Here is a 24,100-nt window from a genome sequence, read left to right as displayed (position 1 = left end):
ATAGTGAAGCTGCCTGAAGCTCGCATAGTTATTTTGTTCGTGTGGAATCACACCGGAATTTGACAGTGCATTCACATGCATGGCCACCAAATTCAGCTTATTTTCCAGTGTTCTGGGCAAGTTTTGTGATCCAGAGAGCTAGCACGTGTTTGCTACACAGAGGTCTCGTCAAAATCTGGGGGACTGGATAGCTGTACGTAGTTTTTGATCAAAGTTACGGGCTTAGCTAACTCTAAAAATGGTTCAAATGGCTCTGAGCACTATGGGACTTAACATCTATTGTCATCAGTCCCCTAGAACTTCGAACTACTTAAACCTAACTAAGCTAAGGACATCACACAACACCCAGAGATCACGAGGCAGAGAAAATCCCTGACCCCGCCGGGAATCGAACCCGGGAACCCGGGCGCGGGAAGCGAGAACGCTACCGCACGACCACGAGCTGCGGACTTAGCTAGCTCTAATTAAGCCGATAAATTACGTATATATCACTCGAAACTTAGAGTTTCGCGTCTCCTACATGACATTTATCCCTTTTGACGAACTGTATCCTGTTTTGTTTGTAGAGAAAACTGTCGGTGGAAGACCTTAGAAACCAAAGTCGTGTGGTGTAATGACTGTTGTCGGGGTAAGCATCTGAGGGTCTGTCTGAATGTTGTTGGGTTACTATAGGGCATTTATTACTGGTATAGGGTAGTGACAATGTTGTTTTGCGGTCCAAAGCGAGGCTGGAAGACTATTTACTAGGCTGATTCAGTAGTGTAGTAACGTAGACGCTTAACCCAGATACGCTAGCAAATATTTCCAAAGTAAATCTGCTGATCAGGTCATCACATAAAGAGACTTGCACAGCGCACATTGCCAAGACATAGTTCACTCTGCTTACTGACGGGAACAATCGAGTGAAACCAATCCACTTATTCGATTGCTGGAAAACAATCATTCATTCGGTAGTATTTTTATTTATTGGTTCAATTATTATTTCATTCCTTTGAGTAAAACCAATACACGGGAGCAACCGAAAGCCAAAAATCTATTCAGTCAATTGTAGTTTTGCGTATAACTTGGACTATCCATTCATTCCTTTTGAGTGAAACCAGTCTATTGAAGCACTCGAATGAAAACAGTCCTCGCAATCCGGCGCATTTAGTTACGAGTCGGAACAATAGACTGTTTTTCTCCTGTTGAAATATTATTACCAACTCAATTTTGCTATCACCATCTTTATCGTTACTGTAGCTTTTAGTTGAGTTCTTCGTCCATGTTCATAAATAGGCGTTTTGTTAATAGTGAACCTTGTGCCTGGATCAGAATGCAAAACGACCTGTGGTGTGGGAATGAAGGAGATATGACTCGATTAAAAATTATCCTCTAAATTCAACGTGTTACACAGTATCTGCAAAATAGAGACGTCGGGTGTTTTTCTTTTAAGGAAATTATTTAAAAGTTGGTATTACGAACGTTTTCAACAGAGCTTCTTACAAGTCGCTATTCGTCTTCCAAAATATTAATAATACGCTATGCCCCCAGTCTAGGCACGCTCCTACAAAATACCGTATAGGCGCCGTTGGTGACAGGTTCAGACAATTCAGAAGACAGCGAACGAGCTTCACTAAATTTAAATAACAAGCTGTTTACTCATTTATTAAAGCATAACTTTATAATGTAGCACCAGTTACTAACTTTTTCAAACCAACCAAGAATCCATTTTAATGCTAGAAGAACGGAAGTTATTATTTAAGGAAATAAATACAGAAATTTTGAAAATACTTCATTTTTAGAAACATACTTTTTATTCGTCTAGTCTTGAAATAGGATACGCTATTTGTCTCTAAAATTGTTAGTGATGGTTCACCTATTACCGAAGAGGCTGAAAAAGTATGTAAATGAAATCACTAAAACCTGGAGACAATGTGAAATTATTTATATAACTGACTGAGACGTCACAGACTTTTTTCAGTCGGTTGTCTCACAGTGACGGAAACCTCTCAAACCCGGAGAGTGAGTGAAAACATTAATATAACTACTTTAGCCGCAGAAACTAGTTTAATGCGGTTGTTTATTCCGACAGAAAAAATTAACTCGATGAAAAGACAATCCACTGGACAATCGGTAGTTAAAATCGTTTGGTTGCTCCTTGACAAACTATGGCCCCGTCCGCGAATGAAAATGTAAATATGGGTAGTCGGACGCTGTTTCGAAACACATTAGAGCACAGTGCGAATCCTGTATAGAAACAGTTTCTTCTCTATTGACAACCAATCGGCCGTTATATTTGACACTCGATTCACAAGTGATGTACAGAAAAGTTTTTTTATGGCAATAGGGAAATACTTGACACCTAACTTCATTCCGATATGAGCAAAAGGCGATTTTCCTTCCAATTTATTTCCATTAATATATGACTCCCTGCACCGACAAAGCGAACATCACACAACCATATCAATTCATTAAACTAAACTGCTAATGCTGCATGCCATGTGCCCGTAAAAAACTACTAACGAAAACTTAACCACATTACCACTAGATATTCAAGTAATGCGCAATGATACAATACATGTAAACATGCATCATAAGTGAGAGGCACGAGTAAAGTTTAAGCGGACGTGCTTTCTTCTCGGAGCTAATGCCATTCTCGTCTGAAGCCAAGAGCCTCATTCCTCAATTACGAAAGGCTGAGATTCCCTAATGAAGGCAGTTAGAAGACCAACTTCAGCAACATTTCTCAAGGTTTTAATGAAGTATCCTATTAACTTAGCGAAAAGAATCTGAATTTATCTCTTTTAAGAAACTTCGAGCATTCGTTGTTTTAAGACAAGTAGCTACTTCAGCTGACCTTCGAAAACATTAAGCATTTTTATAATGTCAAATTAATTGTGACTGCTGTAGAATTTTATACGGTATGCAGTTTCTTTCCACTCAAAACATAGAAAAGATACGGTCCAAACTTATCGACTGAGATCTGTTTCTGGAGGAGCAGGAAAAGTACAACTACGATGCTGGAGAGCGTCGTAGATTCTAGAACAAATGGCTAGCGCACTCGAAGTACTATAAGAAAGCTAAATTAACAGAATTCGCTGTGACTTTCCTGTTGTTACATCCTCAATATAATAATATCAGGAGTGTTCAAATGGAATGATACGAAATGTCGTAACAACAAATCCGGCTGAAATTTGCATATTACGTTTTATGATACCGTAGTGAGACATCTAGGGAAGCGAATTTAAGTCCTGCGTGTCCCTAAAAAATTCTAAACTTTGCTATCAGCAGGCAAGGTGATGCTCGCGATCTTTTTCGACGTCCGAGATCCGAAAATCGTAGAATTCCTCGAGCACTGAAAACCATTCACAGTGACGTGAGCTGCGTGACACTTCGCAGCCTACGCAAGTCCATCAAGTCCAAACGGCCTGGGCTGTTCGCGGAAGGAGTGATTCTGTTCCACGAAAACGCGTGTCATACAAAGTGTAATGGTCAAGTTCAAGTGGGAGCAGCATGTGCATTCGTCCTGCGACTTTAATGTCCGCTAAAAGTCTCAAAGGGAACTGCTTCAACTTAGACGACGAATTAAAGGAAACGGTGCGGACTAGCTCCTGCCACAGCCGCGGGATTTCTGGGAATAGGGAACCCACCGGCTCATGAAACAATGGGATAGTTGTGCTTAGGTCACTGGTGATTAATCTGAACAACGAGTTCAATTATACACTCACTGTTGCTTCGTACATTTTCTTTTGAATATCTTTCATACCTTTAGCGTAAGTAGATGTTACTGATTAAATAAATATTTTCGTGAATCAATCCTGAGTGTTCACTTGACACCGGAACGACTACACAAATTGTGCTGGAAACATTCCTTCTGTATTATCGTTTGAGTCCTGTGAGCTTCCGGTCCAAACATAGATTGTGTTAATGATTTTCGTCAACTAGAACACGATAAACAGATCGAAGCTAATTGTAAAAAAAATATTATCCACAGAAACCTAAATTACTTAAATAGGATTACTAGAAACCAACGTATATTTACGAGGTGCATTCAAGTTCTAAGGCCTCCGATTTTTTTCTAATTAACCACTCACCCGAAATCGATGAAACTGTCGTTACTTCTCGACGTAATCGCCCTGCAGACGTACACATTTTTCACAACTCTGACGCCATCATTCCATGGCAGCGGCGAAGGCTTCTTTAGGAGTCTGTTTTGACCACTGGAAAATCGCTGAGGCAATAGCAGCACGCCTGGTGAATGTGCGGCCACGGAGAGTGTCTTTCATTGTTGGAAAAAGCCAAAAGTCACTAGGAGCCAGGTCAGGTGAGTAGGGAGCATGAGGAATCACTTCAAAGTTGTTATCACGAAGAAACTGTTGCGTAACGTTAGCTCGATGTGCGGGTGCATTGGCTTGGTGAAACAGCACACGCGCAGCCCTTCCCGGACGTTTTTGTTGCAGTGCAGGAAGGAATTTGTTCTTCAAAACATTTTCGTAGGATGCACCTGTTACCGTAGTGCCCTTTGGAACGCAATGGGTAGGGATTACGCCCTCGCTGTCCCAGAACATGGACACCATAATTTTTTCAGCACTTTCGGTTACCCGAAATTTTTTTTGGTGGTGGTGAATCTGTGTGCTTCCATTGAGCTGACTGGCGCTTTGTTTCTGGATTGAAAAATGGCATCCACGTCTCATCCATTGTCACAACCGACGAAAAAAAGTCCCATTCATGCTGTCGTTGTGCGTCAACATTACTTGGTAACATGCCACACGGGCAGCCATGTGGTCATCCGTCCGCATTCGTGGCACCCACCTGGATGACACTTTTCGCATTTTCAAGGTCGTCATGCAGGATTGTGTGCACAGAAGCAACAGAAATGCCAACTCTGGAGGCGATCTGTTCAACAGCCATTCGGCGATCCCCCAAAACAGTTCTCTCCACTTTCTCGATCATGTCGTCAGACCAGCTTGTGCGAGCCCTAGGTTGTTTCGGTTTGTTGTCGCACGATGTTCTGCCTTCATTAAACTGTCGCACCCACGAACGCACTTTCGACACATCCATAACTCCATCACCACATGTCTCCTTCAACTGTCGATGAATTTCAGTTGGTTTCGCACCACGCAATTTCAGAAAACGAATGATTGCACGCTGTTCAAGTAAGGAAAACGTCGCCATTTTAAGTATTTAAAACAGTTCTCATTCTCGCCGCTGGCGGTAAAATTCCATCTGCCGTACGGTCCTGCCATCTCTGGGACGTATTGACAATGAACGTGGCCTCATTTTAAAACAATGCGCATGTTTCTGTCTCTTTCCAGTCCGGAGAAAAAAAATCGCAGGCCTTAGAACTTGAATGCACCTGGTATATTAAGTAGCTTTATATTCCACGCTTTTACCTCATACAGTTAGTTGTTTGTTAATCATCAGTCATCTGACGAGCCAATGTTGAGGTTTTGAAACCGATTTAATTAAATTCAACTGAAAATTGTCATAATTATCAGTAGTAAATCATATTCTGTTACTAAAGTCCACATTTGTTAATCACAACCAGTTTTTAACAAGATAATTTTCAGATGAATCTTGCATATAGATCGTTGCCATCGCTGTCAGTGATGCAAAATCGATACCTAATTTTACAATATCTTTTTTTTACAGGCATTTTAATTTAAGATCTTCAAGAGAATGTAGAATCGCATGATGCCCAGTTTCATGTAAGAAACCAATCCAACAGTGTTCAGTTACGTAGGAAAACTACGGAAAGATACTGTACGAATGTAAAATACGTCAAATAATATAAATAAGCATTGTTGCAAATAATTTTGGAAGTGTGCAGGCGACTTTTGTATTTAGGGGCATCCACACTTCCATTGCGTCCCCCATCACTGTACTGTTGTTTACAGATAATTGATTGAACTACATGCAAAATAAGTTATCTGTAACAGCACTGCTGCAATTCAGTAAAAAATTTCTTCATTTGTCACATTCTTAAGTGCTTTGATTGCAATTCTCAGCTCGTGGTCGTGTGGTAGCGTTTTCGCTTCCCGCGCTCGGGTTCCCACGTTCGATTCCCGGCGGGGTCAGGTATTTTCTCTGCCTCGTGACGACTGGGTGTTGTGTGATGTCCTTAGGTTAGTTAGATTTAAGTAGTTCTAAGTTCTAGGGGACTGATGACCATAGATGTTAAGTCCCATAGTGCTCAGAGCCATTTGAACCATTTTTGAACTTTAATTGGAACTAATGGCTGATACGCTGTCTCTTTTACCCGTAGTTCAACTTCCGTTATTTCCTAACTGATCCCGGCTACAATAACCTTCCGTGACTGATGGACCCTCTAACTGCGCCTGACGAGCTGAGGCAGTTTTACAACATTTGGACTTTCTCGGCTTTTACTAAGATGCTTCAAATCAGATTTAGTAAATCTCTGAAATCTTCCTATGGCAACCCATTCATGCCCGACTGAAATAAGCAAGACAACACACTCACGCATATCCACTCACTCCTACAAAGCAATCAGTAGAAGTAGAAATATACACGCATCAATAGATGTGTCAGTACTTCTACTGTATCATAATTGCCTATAGTTAACTGTCTGCCATTGACAGTGGATATGTTGACAAGTATCTCAGCTCTGTTTGATGTGGTTGTCATGCAAAGAGCGACGTAACAGAAATGTTCTACTCATATGTATTAGTAGTTCGAAGTTGTGTTAGTTGAACTGTAATAGCAAAATGTTGACTGTAGTAAATGTTGGTCTTCAGTGTAGAACATGACACTTCATGCAAAAACTCTAACGCTGACACAGTTCTATTATATCACATGACTCAAGAATTCACACTGTGAAAGAGAATGCCATCGCTGTTAGTGTAACTAATATGCTGTGGAGCACTGTTTCCAAGTAGGGCGCTGTGTTAGTAAACTTAGCACATACGTTACTTCCTCCTTAAAATGGCATCCTTCTATTACTTCACCCAAAATTAATGGACTGTAGGCTTAAACCCTCACACTGTCGAAACTCAATGTGAAACAGTTCACGGTTAAAAACTCGCAGAACAATATCTGTCGATATCTACTCGTAAATCTGTGTAACAGTAAAGTTCACAGTCTCTGTTTTGTTTTAAACATCGGAAAATAATTTGTTTTTCTGTTCAAATAATGCATAGCGTAATATGCTCTCTTATTGTGATTGCTTTGCGTTGTTGACTGTTAGACGAATTTCGGCTTCTTCTTCCCTCGTCTTCTACGATGATCATGAAATATTTTCTCACTTGTGGTTCTTTGTTTTTCTCTTATGTCTTCACCATTTCCACTTTGCTCTTCCATGTAGACATTCAAAATAAAATCATGTTTCGTCGTATTAGTGAACTTTAGCAGCGAAAATACTGTAGCAATTGTTTTCCAGAAGCTACTGGCTTCTATTCGCTTCTCCACGTAAACTTACTATGTTCTCAGACTCAACAGAACTGCCCCTGAGAGTTTCCAAGGTTCTCCTCCTTCCACTACTCCTGAAACTCCTCTTCCACAACTAATATTTCGTTAAATTGTATTCCGTTCTTGAAGACGACCATCCTAATACACTCGAATCCTCCTGTGAACTACCGAACGTCAAAAAATTGCTTCCAAGTGCGTATTTTCTTCTTAAAAAATCCATACAGAATGCAAATACCTTCACCCAATAAACAAACATACCCTGTCTGTCCGCCTTAACACTCTCGAGTTTGGTCGCTAGACTCTCCCACTGATCAACTGTCACTACCTCCTGTTACTCAGATATATTTCCTACCAGGCCGAAGCTTCCAGAAATATGCAGAAGATATACAGGGTATCTCTCCAAAGAGTCGAGAGGCGCTTTTTCGCTCTTATTTCGACAGATATCTGCAATTTCGTTTCCGCAATGTACAACAGGTGTCAGCCCAAATGAATACTGCTCATCGCGTCTTTCATGCGACACCCAGTGTCAACAGAAAGTATCGCTTTGTTTCTCATTAGAAAAAAAGATTTTTAAAGCAGAATTTTAAATTCCCATTCGATACAGCGGTCTCAATTTAGTCCAGTGTGATATTTGTTTTATCGATATGTGTTAACAGGACCAATAAAACACGAAGAATGTGCAGTACTCATGCAGCAATAGCACACCCATGACCCGCGCGGACTGCTATCGCCATGGAGCGGCGCTGCTGAGTTGCTGCTGGAATTCTACATATTTTTCGTGTTTACTATTCCTGTTACTACATACTAGTAAAAACAAATAATAATAAAAGGAACATCACATACTAGACCATTCTGAGACCACTATATGGAATGGGCACGTGGAATTCTGTTTTCAAACTCAATCTGTTTTTAACGGGACACAAGCCAACGCTTTCCCTTGACATTGGGCGTCCCATGAACGATGTGGCGAGCTGTATTTGTCTGGACTGACTTCGGTTACACACTGCAAATATCTGACTAAACATCACAGAAAATGCACCTGACGACTGTTAGGACCGACGCTCGGTACACGTTGACAATAAAGCTTCAACTCAAACAAGATCATTTTCTTTATACATGTCGACGTACAGAAATTCACGCAGAGATAAAAGAAAAGAAAGAAAATAAAATATATAATTTTTGAAAAACAAACAAAGGTTTGTGTACAAACTTTACACAAAACTTCGTTTGCTTTCCAAATCTGTAAACACTTTCTTACAGTATTACAAGGGTAAACGGAATCAGAACACTCACGGATAGATATAGGTGTTTCATTTTTTCCGAGCGCTGTTCAAGAGTGCAATGACAGAGAATTATTGTGAGGGTGGTTAGATGAACGCTCTGTCAGGAACTTGAGCGTGATCAGTACAGTAGATGTAGATGTACGTGAGCAGATCTACAGGCGCCGCAGTCGTTGATAATTGTGACGATAATAGCAGGTAAACCTACCTGTTTTCTTTCTTAACTATTCTGAAAAATTTTAAATGATTAATTTCATCGACTCAACTATCAAAACCTGATATGCTAAGTAACATCGTTCTCGTTCTTAAGAATAAGTGATCGTTAACTGTCATATATTCCTTGCCTTCACAGTTGATATTGCTCACCCGACTGACTACATAAGCTATATTTTTTATATTGTATTTCTCTTTGATTTTATAGATATAAATAATTCCTGTATTTTCATCTGCTATTCATTGTGTATTATGTATTTCACTCCTTTTACTTGTTAGGTTCTTAGCTTTATGTACTTTTTATTTATTTTTTACAGATGGTGCCTGTACAGCACCAATACTAATAATGCTTCTTCAAAGCGCAGAGACTAAATCGTCTTGCAAGAATTCCTACCTCGTCTTCTCATTATTCGAAAGTATTTTCTTCCGGGCATAGAGAAGGAACAGCGTATCAGTTTTTATTCCGCTTTGATTGGCAAGCTGTGTTAATGCGTAGTAACACAGCTGCAACGCCAGCGTAATTTTTGATATTAAGGATCTCCCATCAATTATTACAGTTTTTGCTCACAGAGTTCGACAAATTGGGGCTTTGGTACTCGAATTACTGAGTAGCATGTTTCAAAAGTTCCTCCAATAAAACCACTTCTTTTCCTTCCCCCACCTCTGCACAGCTCACAAAAAAAAAACGCAGTAGATTCTAATAACTGTACGACACGCCTGTAAGCAATACCGTACATTAAAAATAATGATTAAATTTCACAGTTTGTCAATAGGACAGTCTTTAGAAATTTTACCTTTCTTGTATCTTCCCTTACTAAACTCTGTACATTCTAATGCGCACTTTTTAAGGAATACCGTACTTAAAAAAAGATAATTAAGTTACACTAATAGTCAATTACGAAACTCTTTAGAGATTTTACCTTTATTGTACAGTAACTAAAAAAATGGTTGGGTTGTTTTGGGGGAAGAGACCAAACAGCAAGGTCATCGGTCTCATCTGATTAGCGAAGGATGGGGAAGGAAGTCGGCCGTGCCCTTTGAAAGGAACCATCCCGGCATTTGCCTGGAGCGATTTAGGGAAATCACGGAAAACCTAAACCAGGATGGCCGGACGCGGGATTGAACCGTCGTCCTCCCGAATGCGAGTCCAGTGTAACTAAAAATGAACATTACTACATTTTTAATAGCTGCTCTTATCACTAGATATAGTCAGTTACTTATCTCTGCATGTATCATGTAATAGCGACAATGGAAGAAAGAGTTGTAATGTAGAGACAGTGACGAAGTAAAAATATTTGTGAATATATCATTCTTTGAACGTCGACGTGAGAAATTACGTACTCTTACCCCTTGAATGGTCTTCCATTTAACAAATTTTTGAGTGACTCGTTTTTCACGTGCGCGGTTACAGTTATAACTGAAATGTCTCACTTCAGAAATCTTGATCTCTTACATTCATATGTTATTACACGAAAGTCGCAAATGCACTTTTCCTTTAAGTTGAAATATTTTGCTCCTGCTGCTCTTCTCCCACACAATAAACACGTTCTTTTCCTTCAAAAAACTTAAGAACCTTCTCACAAATCCAGAAGTATAGGTCTATTTTCATTCCTTGTTGCTGTGGTGCCGCCTGTGTTTAACAGCTTGCCAGCCTGGTAGCGTGTGATCCCCGCACTTAGCCATTAGTTATGCCATGGGGCGTGAAATTAACGTTAGGTGCTGAATCTCAATGATACGTTAATAATTTGATAAATACGGCACATTAGGCATTAACCTATGGTGTAATTATATTTTACTTATAGCCCAGGTTGCAATCCGATACCAGTTAAGAGGTTGCCAGTGGATTTTTTTTTTCTAAAAAGTCTGCCGTGAGTTATAAACAAAAGCTTATGGATTAAGAGTGATACATTCGAGAGATATTTTTCTAAGATAAATCTTTGTTCCATTCCAGGAATAGCCTACACGGCAGTAGAAGGTATGTAAACTATTTCTTGCGAGTACAGTGTTTAAGAATTTTCCCTGGCATCGTGACCCCTACTTAGAATCGAATCGACAGTTATTGTCACTGTTTCCCTGCATTAAAGCCCCCGATACTTCGCAATTACTGTTTCCATCAAATGAGCGTATAGTGTGAATGAATACAAGACATTGGTCATTTGTCTTCGCTTCAAGCCTACTACCTCATCAATTTTCTCAATGTTCGCATGCGAGGAATATTTATATTTACGAGTACGCAGCTGTGGCCTTACAACGTAGTACCAGGTATTTGTTACGCATCCTGATAAAGGTGGTCCATTTGTAACCCAAATTCCGTATTTGAATTGCAAAGTATCCCGCATTTGTTCAGTACTAAAAATCAAAGAATGCATCACGCACTGCCCAATTTATTCTCTTGCATGCTCGTTGAGGTTAGCATTCGAGTCCTTGGTATTTCTGCCCAGTCTCGTTCTACATGTATCCTGTTGTTTGGCAGTTTCCTTGTACTACCTATGTTGAGGGATCTCAATTTAAACTACGTTAACTACATTTTAACTTCTATTTGAGATACATTGTTTTGAGTGTCATTGTTTCCAAGACATTTCCTCTAAATTCTGTATGCCAAATTTTCTTCCAGGGTGTGTTTCTCCGCTTAAAAATGGAACTGGACAAAAACGAAGAAATACGTATTGCATTATTTTGATCTCCCTACATACTAGCCCAATTTAAACAAGAAAGGAGTTGATACCCTCTCGAAAGTAGGTAAATTATTAGGGAAAGGATATTACGGAAGTTCAGTAACAAGTATTAAGTGAAGAATCGTGATTCATTCTTAATTTCCCTCCACCTCGTTCCAGAGGGAACTGTATAGAAAAAATTAGACTCATTACAACACATACTGAGACATTTAAGCAGCCATTATCTCCACGCATCAAACGCGGCTGTCACGTGGAGAAACCGTAACATGCGATACCATAATAAAAAACTTCACCTATGCACTTCACTGTGCGTTACGATCTGTTTGGATTTAAATGTATACAGTAGGCTAATTATACTAAGAAATGACATTAATAGAAAGTACGTGAAAGCTAAACGAAATGGCTCCCAAAAAAAATGTGAAGTAATCGAACGGGAAATCGTCGTTGTAGGGTTGATTCAGCATATACAAAATTTAAGGGACCATTCGGTTAAGTTAAAGGCAAAGGTGTTGGAAAGAGTGTAACTAACCTGTTTCTACGGATATTACGTTAAGAGTAGGAATGGAAATGCTTATTGAGTGTGAAATTAACGTGAGAAGATTAGGGTCGCCACCGACTCTAACCATACAACTAATCAAAGGTTTGGCCGAGTCGGAAAATAAATTAATTTGTTCACAGACCAAAAGGTCATGCGTGCTGTGCAGAAGATCAGCTCCCAGCAACACACCTGAAAATAAGACTTAATCTAAAGCATTTGTTTTAAAATAAAAGGGGAAACTAATCACTGGGCCTGTGCGTAAGGAAACGCGTTGGATGTGCTAACAGGAAAGCTACGAGGTGAGTGGCTTGGGTGCAAAAACGTTACCTCGGAATGCAAGAGAAAATTGTGTATAAAATCATTTATTCCTAATATATGGATGTGAGGCATGTACACAATTCCTGATAACATTAATTCCTAAAACATTAAAGAAAAGCATCGATACATACACTGGTATAATCTACACCTAAAATCATTGGTGTGAATCATTCATACAACTGCTGTTGCCTGATAACTGACCGCAATAACTCGTGAAATGGTACACGTTTCGCAGTACACCCGCGTGCCCATGTGGTTTGTGGAGACACAGTGTCTTTGTATCGTGGCCAAGTTGCAACAATATCACATCACACGATCATGAACAGTTAACATTCTTTAAAACAAACATGAGACCGAACAGTTAGTGATGACGGTAGCCCAACAAACTCTAATGTTCAACCACGTGGTCGGCTCCCCACGGACGAAAGATACATAAAGCAAGGAAAATATACGAGAAGACAAAGCTATAAACATTTAGAAAGATGAAAGCTTATACCGGCACAGCTGAAGGCAAACAGACATTGATACAGAAACGAGTGCTCACTTCTTATCGACACCTTTAAGTGCCGCTCTGCCGGTGGATCCAAGTCTGCTATAGAAATTTACTAAAAGAAAAATCTGCCAAAGTTTTTCATTCCTTGCTGCGACAAGGCAAAGCAATCTTTCAGAGCTGAAAAGCGAGACCAAAAGCTAACATCTCTCCTCTCGCCAAGTAACAACGCGCCACGCGGTCAGTCTAACTCACCCTTCTTCGACTGGAGCACAGCTGTGGATGCTTCCCGTACCGGCGGCAGACTGGCTATCTTTTTCTTCGCCAGTCTCTTCCACGCTCCGCGTGCCCCAAAAAACCCAAGCATGCCATTTTCGCCACCAACCTAACGCAGGCGGATTTCTCACAAGTAGCGCAAACCTCTTTGCCTACTTGACCACTACGAGAGTTGGCTATTCTGTCCAATTGCTGCTGAATCTGTATCACTATCGCAGACTTTCTGCAGCAGACTACGCCACCGTCTGGCAGCGTGACACACAACCACATTCATTCAATCACACCACTATGAGAGTTATGAGAAAAGATAAACAAGGAAAAGAAAGAGAAATACTAGTGAAAATGGGCTACCGGACTAATGAAAGGTGGCTACAGAACCCTTTCATCGAGTACATTGAAAAGTTTACGATGGCTAGAATGTATCTGCTGAGTGATAAAAGAAATAATGGGTATCGACTTGGAAGACACATTGATAACGGAAGCTTGGTAGGAATTATAAACCTATAAAAACGTAGATGTTTAAAAGTCTCTAAAAATACGCATTATCTATGGTGAAACAGGGTGACAAAAGTCAGGGATAGTGATATACACGTAGACAGAGGGCAGCAGTATCGCGTACACAAGGTACAAAAGCAGTGCATTGACAGGGCTGTCATTTGTACTCAGCTAATTGAGGTGGAAAGGTTTCCGACATTATTACGGCTGCGAGACTGGTATTAACAGACTTCTAACGCAGAATGGCGTTTGAAGCTGGAAGTATTGGACATCCCACTTCGGAAATCGAGATCCACAGTATCAAGAGTATGCCAAGAATACCATATTTCAGGCATTACCTCTCACCTCGGACAACCTTCACTTAACGACTGAGAGGAGGAGGAGAAGTGTAATGCTCCGTCGACAGCGAGGTCATTAGAGACGGAGCACAAATTCCAATTAGGGAAGGGAATCGGCCCTCCCCTTTCAAAGGAACCATCCCGGCATTTGCCTGAAGCGAGTTAGGGAAATCACGGAAAACCTAAATCCGGATGGCCGGACGCGGGTTTGAACCGTCGTTCTTTCGAATGCGGGTCCGGTGTGCTAACCACTGTGCCACCTCGCTCGGATAACGATCGAGAGCAGCGGCATATGGATAGAGTTGTCAGTGCCAAAAGGTAAGCAACACTGCGTGAAATAGCGGCAGATATCACTGTGGGATGCGCGATGAACGTATTTGTCAGGACAGGTGCGGCGAAACCCTGTGCTAATATGGAGGCAGACGACCAACGGGAGTGGCATTGCTGACAGCGCGACATCGCCTGCAGCGCTTCTGGGCTCGTGACCATATCGATTGGACCTTAGATGGGTCCCTATTTCAGTTGGTAAGAGCTGAGGGGTAGGGATCGAGTGTGGGTAGACCTCACGATGCTATGGACCCATGTTGTCAACAAGGCACTGAGTAAGCTGGTGGTCTGTCCACAATGGTGTGTGCTGTGTCTACAAGGAATGAACTGGGTACTCTGGTCCGAATGAACCGATCATTTACTGTAAATGATTATGTTCAGCTAGTTGGAGATCATTCGCTGCCATTCATGGACTTCATGTTTCCAAACAGCGACGGAATTTTTATGGATGACAATATACCATGTCAGTGGGACACAGTGGTTCGCGATTGGTTTGAAGAACTTTCTAGACAGTTGGAGAGAATGATTTGACCACGCAGATGGCCCGACATGAATCCCATCGAAATTTTATGGGGCATAGTCAAGATGTCAGTTCGTGCACAAGATTCTACACCAGCAACACCTTCACAGCTGTGGGCGGCTATATGGAAGCATGGCTCCGTATTTCTGCAGGGAACCTCCAACGACTTGTTGAATCCATGACAAGTGTAGCCGGTGCACTGCGCTGGGAGAAACGAGGTCCGACACTTTACTAAGAGGTTTTCCATGACTTTTGTCATCTCAATGTACAGTATCTACCAAGACACAAGAAGAAACAGTAAAAATGGTAGACAAAGAGAGAGGTGTGTGGGACAGGTATGCAGACTTTCTTTCGTACCGTCAATCTGCACATCAAGGAAACAATGACGGTGGTATCAGATAGGTTCAGCAGCGTATTCAAATTTCAGAATAAATGTACATCAATGACAAGATCCGCAAACTTTTTTATCAGTGAAAGTGAAGAAGAATTACAGGATGTCTTGAATGGAATGAACAGCCTATTGACCACAGAATGTGGAATGAGAGTAAAAAAAAAGTAGCAGATATGAGGGACTACGAAATAGACAAGGTCAAAAACTTCTGCTACCTTGGAAATAAAATTAAGCATTAGGAACGAAGCCTGAAAAAGAAAAAAAGATCGAAGGATTTAAGAAGTGGTGCTACAGAGGGATGTTGAAAATTAAGTGGACCGATAAAATAAGAAATTAGGCACTCTTCAGAATCAGCGAGAGAAGCATTGCGGAAGACTTGAATATAGTTAGATTGACAAAATACGATTCAATATATTTACATACTACACCAACCTGAAGATCAACTTATACCACTCTAAACAACAGCAAATAGAATCTCCTACGACAGTTCAATTTATCAATTTTTTTCTTCAGTTCTAAATATTAAATTCTTCCCCGTCAACAATGTTCAAAAAATTTCTGGGAGAATATAAACAAATGTCTGAAAAATTGAACTATTGTAATCCACTTTTATTGTTAAATCAATGAATTCTCTACACAGAAAATGGGATTGAAGCCTCACTCTGATTGTTAAACAATTATAATATTTTATGGATTTTACAATCTTTCAACGTCAGTGAAGTTAATTAACGTTCATCAATACACACAATTTCCATTTATTTTTAATTATGAAAAACTACTCCCTTCTTCTAAATAACTGTGTTATTTTCACAAAAAACACGAAGTAAAAGGAAAGAACCATAACACAGCAGAATTTTACGTTTCCCGTCTCCCTTTTGCACTCCCGTCGCTGCTCTTCTTCCGTCTTCGATCTCCATATCGGCTTCTTGACAGCAGGGAGCAGAGCGATGGCTACAGCAATGCCAAACTACAGCTCATTAACGTAAGGTTCGCCAAACCCGTTGGTCATCTGCCTCCATATTAGCACAGGGTTTCGCCGCACCTGTCCTGACAAATACGTTCATCGCGCATCCCACAGTGATATCTGCCGCTATTTCACGCAGTGTTGCTTACCTTTTGGCACTGACAACTCTATCCATATGCCGCTGCTCTCGATCGTTATCCGAGCGAGGTGGCACAGTGGTTAGCACACCGGACCCGCATTCGAAAGAACGACGGTTCAAACCCGCGTCCGGCCATCCGGATTTAGGTTTTCCGTGATTTCCCTAACTCGCTTCAGGCAAATGCCGGGGTGGTTCCTTTGAAAGGGGAGGGCCGATTCCCTTCCCTAATTGGAATTTGTGCTCCGTCTCTAATGACCTCGCTGTCGACGGAGCATTACACTTCTCCTCTTCCTCTCAGTCGTTAAGTGAAGGTTGTCCGAGGTGAGAGGTAATGCCTGAAATATGGTATTCTTGGCATACTCTTGATACTGTGGATCTCGATTTCCGAAGTGGGATGTCCAATACTTTCAGCTTCAACCGCCATTCTGCGTTAGAAGTCTGTTAATACCAGTCTCGCAGCCGTAATAATGTCGGAAACCTTTCCACCTCAATTAGCTGAGTACAAATGACAGCCCTGTCAATGCACTGCTTTTGTACCTTGTGTACGCGATACTGCTGCCCTCTGTCTACGTGTATATCACTATCCCTGACTTTTGTCACCCTGTTTCACCATAGATAATGCGTCTTGCCATTTAGTATCATCCAAGTGTTACTTGTGGAATGCTACATTTCCTTAAAGCAAAGACAGTTCTCTTGGCAACATTGTCTGTTATTTGTCAAACCCATTACATAGTTATTGTGCTCATTGCTGCAACAGCATTTCTTGTTTTTCCTTTGGTACTAAACTTCGTCTAATTTCGTTCAGTTTCATGCACACTGTAACAGGTGCTGAAAAGCGACCGATGAAATACCGTCTGGTATGTTTGCTTATTGTCCTGAAACTTCAGGGGTGTATCTCATGCAAAGATTACTCTATCTAGCCTCTCAGTTTGCTGTGCTGAAAATTTTGATGTGAGTGTAATGGAAATACATAAATTCGGTTCAGACCAAGAAGATTGTATCGACATTTTCGCCCATTCAGGTCATTACAAGCCAACTCTGCTAAATTTCAATCGATTCCCCATACCTCCGTAACATCTCTTCCATCACACACACACACACACACACATACACACGCATCAAAAATGGTGGTGCTAGTAGGATATAAAACGTGACATCGCATCAACAATTCCCTCTTCCCAGTTAATAAACTATTCCGGGCTATCACGCCGTGGTTGAATGGATTTCACTCCTGCGGAGGACATTTTCAAAGGGGATCGCAACTTCTTTCAGTATCCCATTCACACCCTGGCTCACAACTGACTGCAGAAAATTTCCATTTACGAGTGTTCCCGCGCGCAATAGGCCGTTGTCGGCTGCCGTCGTCCGCTGATACCACTGGTGGAAGGCACCTACACATCTTCTTCAACATCAGGTTCCAAATGTCATTCAATTTCAAGCCCTACTCCTTCCTTCTGAATATGCTGGGGTGTTTAACAATCTTTATGGAGTCTCTGTATAGCCTTTCACGGTATTCGATTGTGGCTAGCTGTACCTAAGTCCTATTAAAACGAACGTGGTGGTCTTCTGGCTACAAAGCATGATTCGCAACAGCTGACCCGTCACTCTCCCCCGTTTTACAGCCCTTCTGCAGCTCTTCCAGTCGTTTCTTGACCGTTCTTTTTGTAATACCCAACAACTACTATGAATCCTATAAATTCCTGCTTTTGTAAGCGGTTTGGAAGAATCTTGGCCAATTTTAGGTGACCTCTTTTCTTCCTGTTGTGTTTAGAGATTAACAAGATGTTCCGTTTTTTCAAGATTTTTCGTGCGCATTCAGTAACGTTGTTAATGAAAGGCAGGAGAACTTCCACTTCACAGACGTTCATGCATTTCTATAAATTTTCCGCGGCGTTCTTAAAGCACTTTTCACCTCCGTGTACGAATAACGATCCTTGAGGAGCGTATTGGTTAGGTTCTTTCATTCCGCATCAAACACCCTTTTACGATGCTTCGTTTTTGCTGTGGGTGGTGTTTCGAATCCAGGCGTAGATGACGGTGTGTGTGCGTGGTTTTTGGTGAATTGTGTGGCCTAGGCTAATATCTTCTTTCTTGAAAAGTAGCGCGTCAAGAAAATTTGATCTTGTGCCTGCCTCCTCTTCCATGGTAAACTGAATCTTCGGATTAACCCTTGAGATGCTTGTGAAAATGACGTAATTCCTCTTTGCCATGCCTCCATAAACCAAACGTATCAAACGCTAGGCTTTATTTGTTGGCAGTTTCCAATGGCTGCTGTTCGAATTTTTCCATAAATAAATTCGCTATAACTGGGCTTAAGGGGTTTTAATTTGAAATCCATTCGACCACTGCGTAATATCCCGAAATACTTTATTATTTGTGACATTTGGCTCTGAAAGTTTACATTTAGAATCCTCCCCTCGTCTTCTGCTATTGACACGGTAGTGGATTACCGGTCTGTAATTACAAGTAAATAGCAACTTCGATTACCAAAACGAACGGCTTACCATGGTAATGGAGTACAGTTCCAAAGCTTTCTCGTGCCCCATATATCCTCAACGCAGTCATATCAAAAGTCAAAGTCAGCCTTGAGTAACCATTTTACGCTTCATAATATTGTCTGTGGGATGTTGTAAACAGTTTCAATGTACTTAAGAATACTACTTGAGTGCACTACTAAAAGCTGTTGTAATGAATAATCATTCACAAACAACCAGTTTCCGTGAAGCAACCATCGCCAGGTTACGTACTGGCTCTACACCCAGTTTAAGGAAGGTTTCCTGGTGTCGAATACCTATGTGGATTTAGCTACATCAATTGTACATAAACGTGGAACAGTTCATTTTTGTACTTAATGACTAATGAAAAAAGTATAACATATGCACCTGTATGTGTCACAGATTCTGCTTCTAAAACCAATTATGTTTGAGCGGCAGTCAAATGGAAACCGAACATCCCTAACAATGGGACCATGAAATGTTGTTGTTGGGGTGGTCTTCAGTCCTGAGACTGGTTTGATGCAGCTCTCCATGCTACTCTATCCTATGCAAGCTTCTTCATCTCCCAGTACTTACTGCAACCTACATCCTTCTGAATCTGCTTAGCCGGCCGCGGTGGTCTAGCGGTTCTGGCGCTGCAGTCCGGAACCGCGGGACTGCTACGGTCGCAGGTTTGAATCCTGCCTCGGGCATGGGTGTGTGTGATGTCCTTAGGTTAGTTAGGTTTAAGTAGTTCTAAGTTCTAGGGGACTTATGACCTAAGATGTTGAGTCCCATAGTGCTCAGAGCCATTTGAACCATTTTTTTGAATCTGCTAAGTGTGTTCATCTCTTGGTCTCCCTCTACGATTTTTACCCTCCACGCTGCCCTCCAATGCTGACTTTGTGACCCCTTGATGCTTCAGAACATGCCCTATCAACCGGTGCCTTCTTCTAGTCAAGTTGTGCCACAAACTCCTTTACTCCCCAATTCTATTCAATATCTCCTCATTAGTTATGTGATCTACCCATCTAATCTTCAGCAATCTTCTGTAGCACCACATTTCGAAAGCTTCTATTCTCTTCTTCTCCAAAGTATTTATCGTCCATGTTTCACTTCCATACATGGCTATACTCCATACAAATACATTCAGAAACGACTTCCTGACACTTAAATCTATACTCGATATTAACAAATTTCTCTTCTTCAGAAACGCTTTCCTTGCCATTGCCAGTCTACATTTTATATCCTCTCTACTTCGACCATCATCAGTTATTTTGCTCCCCAAATAGCAACACTCCTTTACTTCTTTAAGTGTCTCATTTCCTAATCTAATTACCTCAGCATCACCCTACTTAATTCGACTACATTCCATTATCCTCGTTTTGCTTTTGTTTATGTTCATCTTATATCCTACTTTCAAGACATTGTCCATTCCGTTCAACTGCTCTTCCAGGTCCTTTTCTGTCTCTGACAGAACTACAATGTCGTCGCCGATCCTCAAAGTTTTTTTTTCTTCTTCATGGATTTTAATACCTACTCCAAATTTTTCTTTTGTTTCCTTTACTGCTTGCTCAATATACGGATTGAATAACATCGGGGAGAGGCTACTACCCTGTCTCACTCCCTTCCCAACCGAAATGAAGAGTTATTAACACACGCGTTAACACATTTATCTCGCTGGGAGACGAGAAGATCAATTCCTGATTCGTAGAACGCGGTCTGCCACTGGCGGATCCACAGCAGCATCCACTCTTGCTCTTCCTCGTCAAACAGAAACCGACGCCCACGAATGTCTTTATTCAGGTCGTCAAAGACGTGGAAATCACACGGTAAAGGATCCGGACTATACGAAGAATGTCGCAGTGTCTCTCAACCAAATCGCTGAAGCACAGCTTCGTCCCGTTGGCAGTATGGGACAGGCGTTATCATGCAAAAGGACGATTCCGTCCTACCTCACTCCTGGGCGTTTTCACTTCATGGTGCGACGCTGTTTCTTGAAAAGTGTATTCATGGCGCAGCACGATGGCTGTGGTTCCACGCTCGAGGATCTCGATACGCAGAGGAAGCATCCTGTTGGAAGATAACACCCGACCCTCCCCCACACACTGCCAACTGGACGAAAGCTGAGCTTCGACGATTTGGTTGGGGAACACTGTAATATCCTATATACAGCCAGTATCTTTACAGACAGGATCTTCTACCGTGTGATTTTCACATCTTTGGCGACCTCAATGAAGACATGAGTGAACGTCAGTTTCAGTTGGACGAGGAAGAGCAAGTGTGGGTGCGGCTGCGGATCTGTCAGCGGCCGACCGCGTTCCCCGATTCGCGAATTGATCGTCACTTCTCCCAGTGAGATAAGTGTCTTAATGCGTGTGGTGATTACTTTTGAATTGAATCATTCTATGGTCCCGTTGTCTTCGATTTTCATTTGACTGCTGTTGTACTTGACACCATGTAACCTTCTTTACACTTGATGTAATTGTGGTTCATGACCTGAAGATAACTGCTCAATCAAAATTAAGTATCTGTGAATAAATATCGCAACAGATGTTGGTTGTTAAGAATGTCATCCTTCTGACTCAGCAGAGATCATTTATCACTGGGGTACCGAATTTCATACTTCGGACTGAAAATTTCATCAGGTTATAACACTTCTGTCCATTACTGCTATACCATAACCTTAAAGTCGGAGGCAGGTCGCGAAATAAAACTATCCTTTTAAAGCAATTATGGTATAAAGCAACAGAGCAGTGTTACCCTCTGAGAGGAATTTTGTTATGTTGACCGTGTTGTACCTAAGGAGGTGGCTTATAGGAAGTGAAAGTCAGAATTACGTAAATATTTAAACAATAACAAAAAATATTTTACCTATCTACACTGTCCACAGAATAAGGCAAACGGTCACCAGCGTAATCAGGCGTGAGAACGATTAACATTCTTGTTCAAGAAAACAGTTATTAGCAACTTTGCCGGCCGAAGTGGCCGTGCGGTTAAAGGCGCTGCAGTCTGGAACCGCAAGACCGCTACGGTCGCAGGTTCGAATCCTGCCTCGGGCATGGATGTTTGTGATGTCCTTAGGTTAGTTAGGTTTAACTAGTTCTAGGTTCTAGGGGACTAATGACCTCAGCAGTTGAGTCCCATAGTGCTCAGAGCCATTTGAACCATTAGTAACTTTAACGGACACACACAACCTATACTTTGCCACACGTGAGTGCAATTAACTCTGACACCTGCATATGTTAACGTTAAGGTTAGAACTAACAGCTAGAGCAGAACAAACTATTTACATAAATGTAACAGATGTAACAGATAACAAAAAAAATGGTTCAAATGGCTCTGAGCACTATGGGACTTAACATCTGTGGTCATCAGTCCCCTAGAACTTAGAACTACGTAAACCTAAGTAACCTAAGGACATCACACACATCCACGCCCGAAGCAGGATTCGAACCTGCGACCGTAGCGGTCGCGCGGTTCCAGACTGAGCGCCTAGAACCGCTAGACCACCGCGGCCGGCAACAGATAACAATACACGCTATTAATTTCATGGCTTATTCAAACTGAATGGTCTTTATAACATTACTGTTGATATTCACTGTAGAATCATAAATTGGACATAGGTTCAGTATTACTTTTCAAACATTTTCCTAGCTGACATAAAATTGTAAATGTAGTTCACTGCAAAATTATGAACTGATCACAGGTTAAGTCTCTCTCAGCTAAATACTTTTCTATTTAGAATGAAAGTTAAATGGAATTCACTAACAGGTTACTTCTCACTGTCTTTTGAATAAAGAAATTATTGTTTTCATAGATAGTGGTCTTTCTATTAATCGTTATCTAGCATGGGCACAATAGACTAACTGTTGATCCTGTTATACCATTAATATGCACTTTTAATACACAAGGGGAGTCCAATATTGTACAGAAGTTCATGAATAGGAAGAGTAACTGAAATTTGCTATAATTAAGTAACTTTGTGCATTTGAACTATTTTCAGTGGAGGGGAGCCCTTAATCTTGACCACTGTAGCAGAGCATACTAAACACACTTTCAATACACTAAAGAAACAAGCCCTTAACAAGTATGAACATGTAACCTCAACAGTATTAGTTCTCATCTCTTACTGCAGTAGAACACAACTTGACAAATCTGTAAGAAACTGACTCACCTTTTGCGATCAACAACAGGCAGCAAAGTGATCATTTACTAAGGAAAACTTTATAAGCCTCAGTTTTAAGAACTTTTAATTTTGAATATGGCAACAACATATTAATAATCAGTTTTAATAGAAAAAAATATGTTCAGCAAGTATCATGTACTTTAGCTCACTCTCTTGCCACATTAACTTTAACTTTATTTCAATAAAGAACACTCGGTAAGCACTTTAGCGTGGGAGGGACCCTAAGTGGATATGTGACTGAGGATAAATCACGGCCGGTAGAAGAGTTCAGTTAAAAATTACCTTGTATTTGAGTACACTAAACATCCAATGAGCTTGTAACGTGCGCGTGGGGCACACAATACTCATTAAAGCCTGTACTATGGTAAGTGAGTGGGGTTCACCTCACGAGACAGGATTTTCGTATAGATATTGACCGCGTGTACCTGAATGGTGGCAAATCAGACTTACACCCACTCTGTAATAACAATGATCCGTCAAGTAAGTTCAAAATGCAATTACACGTCAGTATGTAACAAAAACAACACTGAAGATGCTACCAATTTAATAATAATACGGTCGCCAGCCTAATTAGGCATTAACTGAGTTTCTTCCCTGTACAAGTTGATGTATATTCACGCAAAACAACAAGTCGTAACAGTGCATAATATAGTAGAATTTTAGAACCAAAAAATCTATTGAACTGATAGTTTCACGTTCTTTACTGATATGGAAAAAATCATGAATACATAACACTGCACTATAATGTATACTGCAAGACCTTATACTGTCTATTGATCCGATTAAAATCGGGCATAGGTTACCTTAGAAATAGCACTTTCGAGCCACACACAAAATGTCAATTTTGATAAAGATAAAACACTGATAAATTTTGACTTATATATTGACTTTAACTTTTGCTGGTCAAACCAATGTGGAACACTTCAGAATTGAAATGAATAAAAGGGGGTGGGGGGGGGGGGACCCTGAAACTGTTATGATTACTATATTAAAAAAATTGATTACTGAAATTATCATGCTTTCAAGATTTCTAGTATATGAGTTACTACTCCTTTTATCTTATTTACTG

The 24,100-nt window shown here is 40.9% G+C and overlaps 1 protein-coding gene across 1 annotated transcript in view; it reads left to right on the top strand.

Annotated features, from left to right (window-relative positions):
* LOC126252484 (octopamine receptor beta-1R-like) overlaps positions 1–24,100 on the top strand; it is a 401,200-nt gene that overhangs the window by 346,478 nt on the left and 30,622 nt on the right. The window contains exon 2 of the mRNA XM_049953379.1: positions 10,849–10,872. Coding sequence (XP_049809336.1) covers positions 10,849–10,872 — 24 coding nt within the window. The remainder of the gene's footprint in view (positions 1–10,848; positions 10,873–24,100) is intronic.

This window comes from Schistocerca nitens, chromosome 4 (assembly GCF_023898315.1).
Source record: "Schistocerca nitens isolate TAMUIC-IGC-003100 chromosome 4, iqSchNite1.1, whole genome shotgun sequence".
NCBI lineage: Eukaryota > Metazoa > Arthropoda > Insecta > Orthoptera > Acrididae > Schistocerca > Schistocerca nitens.
This window is presented reverse-complemented; position numbering and strand designations above follow the sequence as displayed.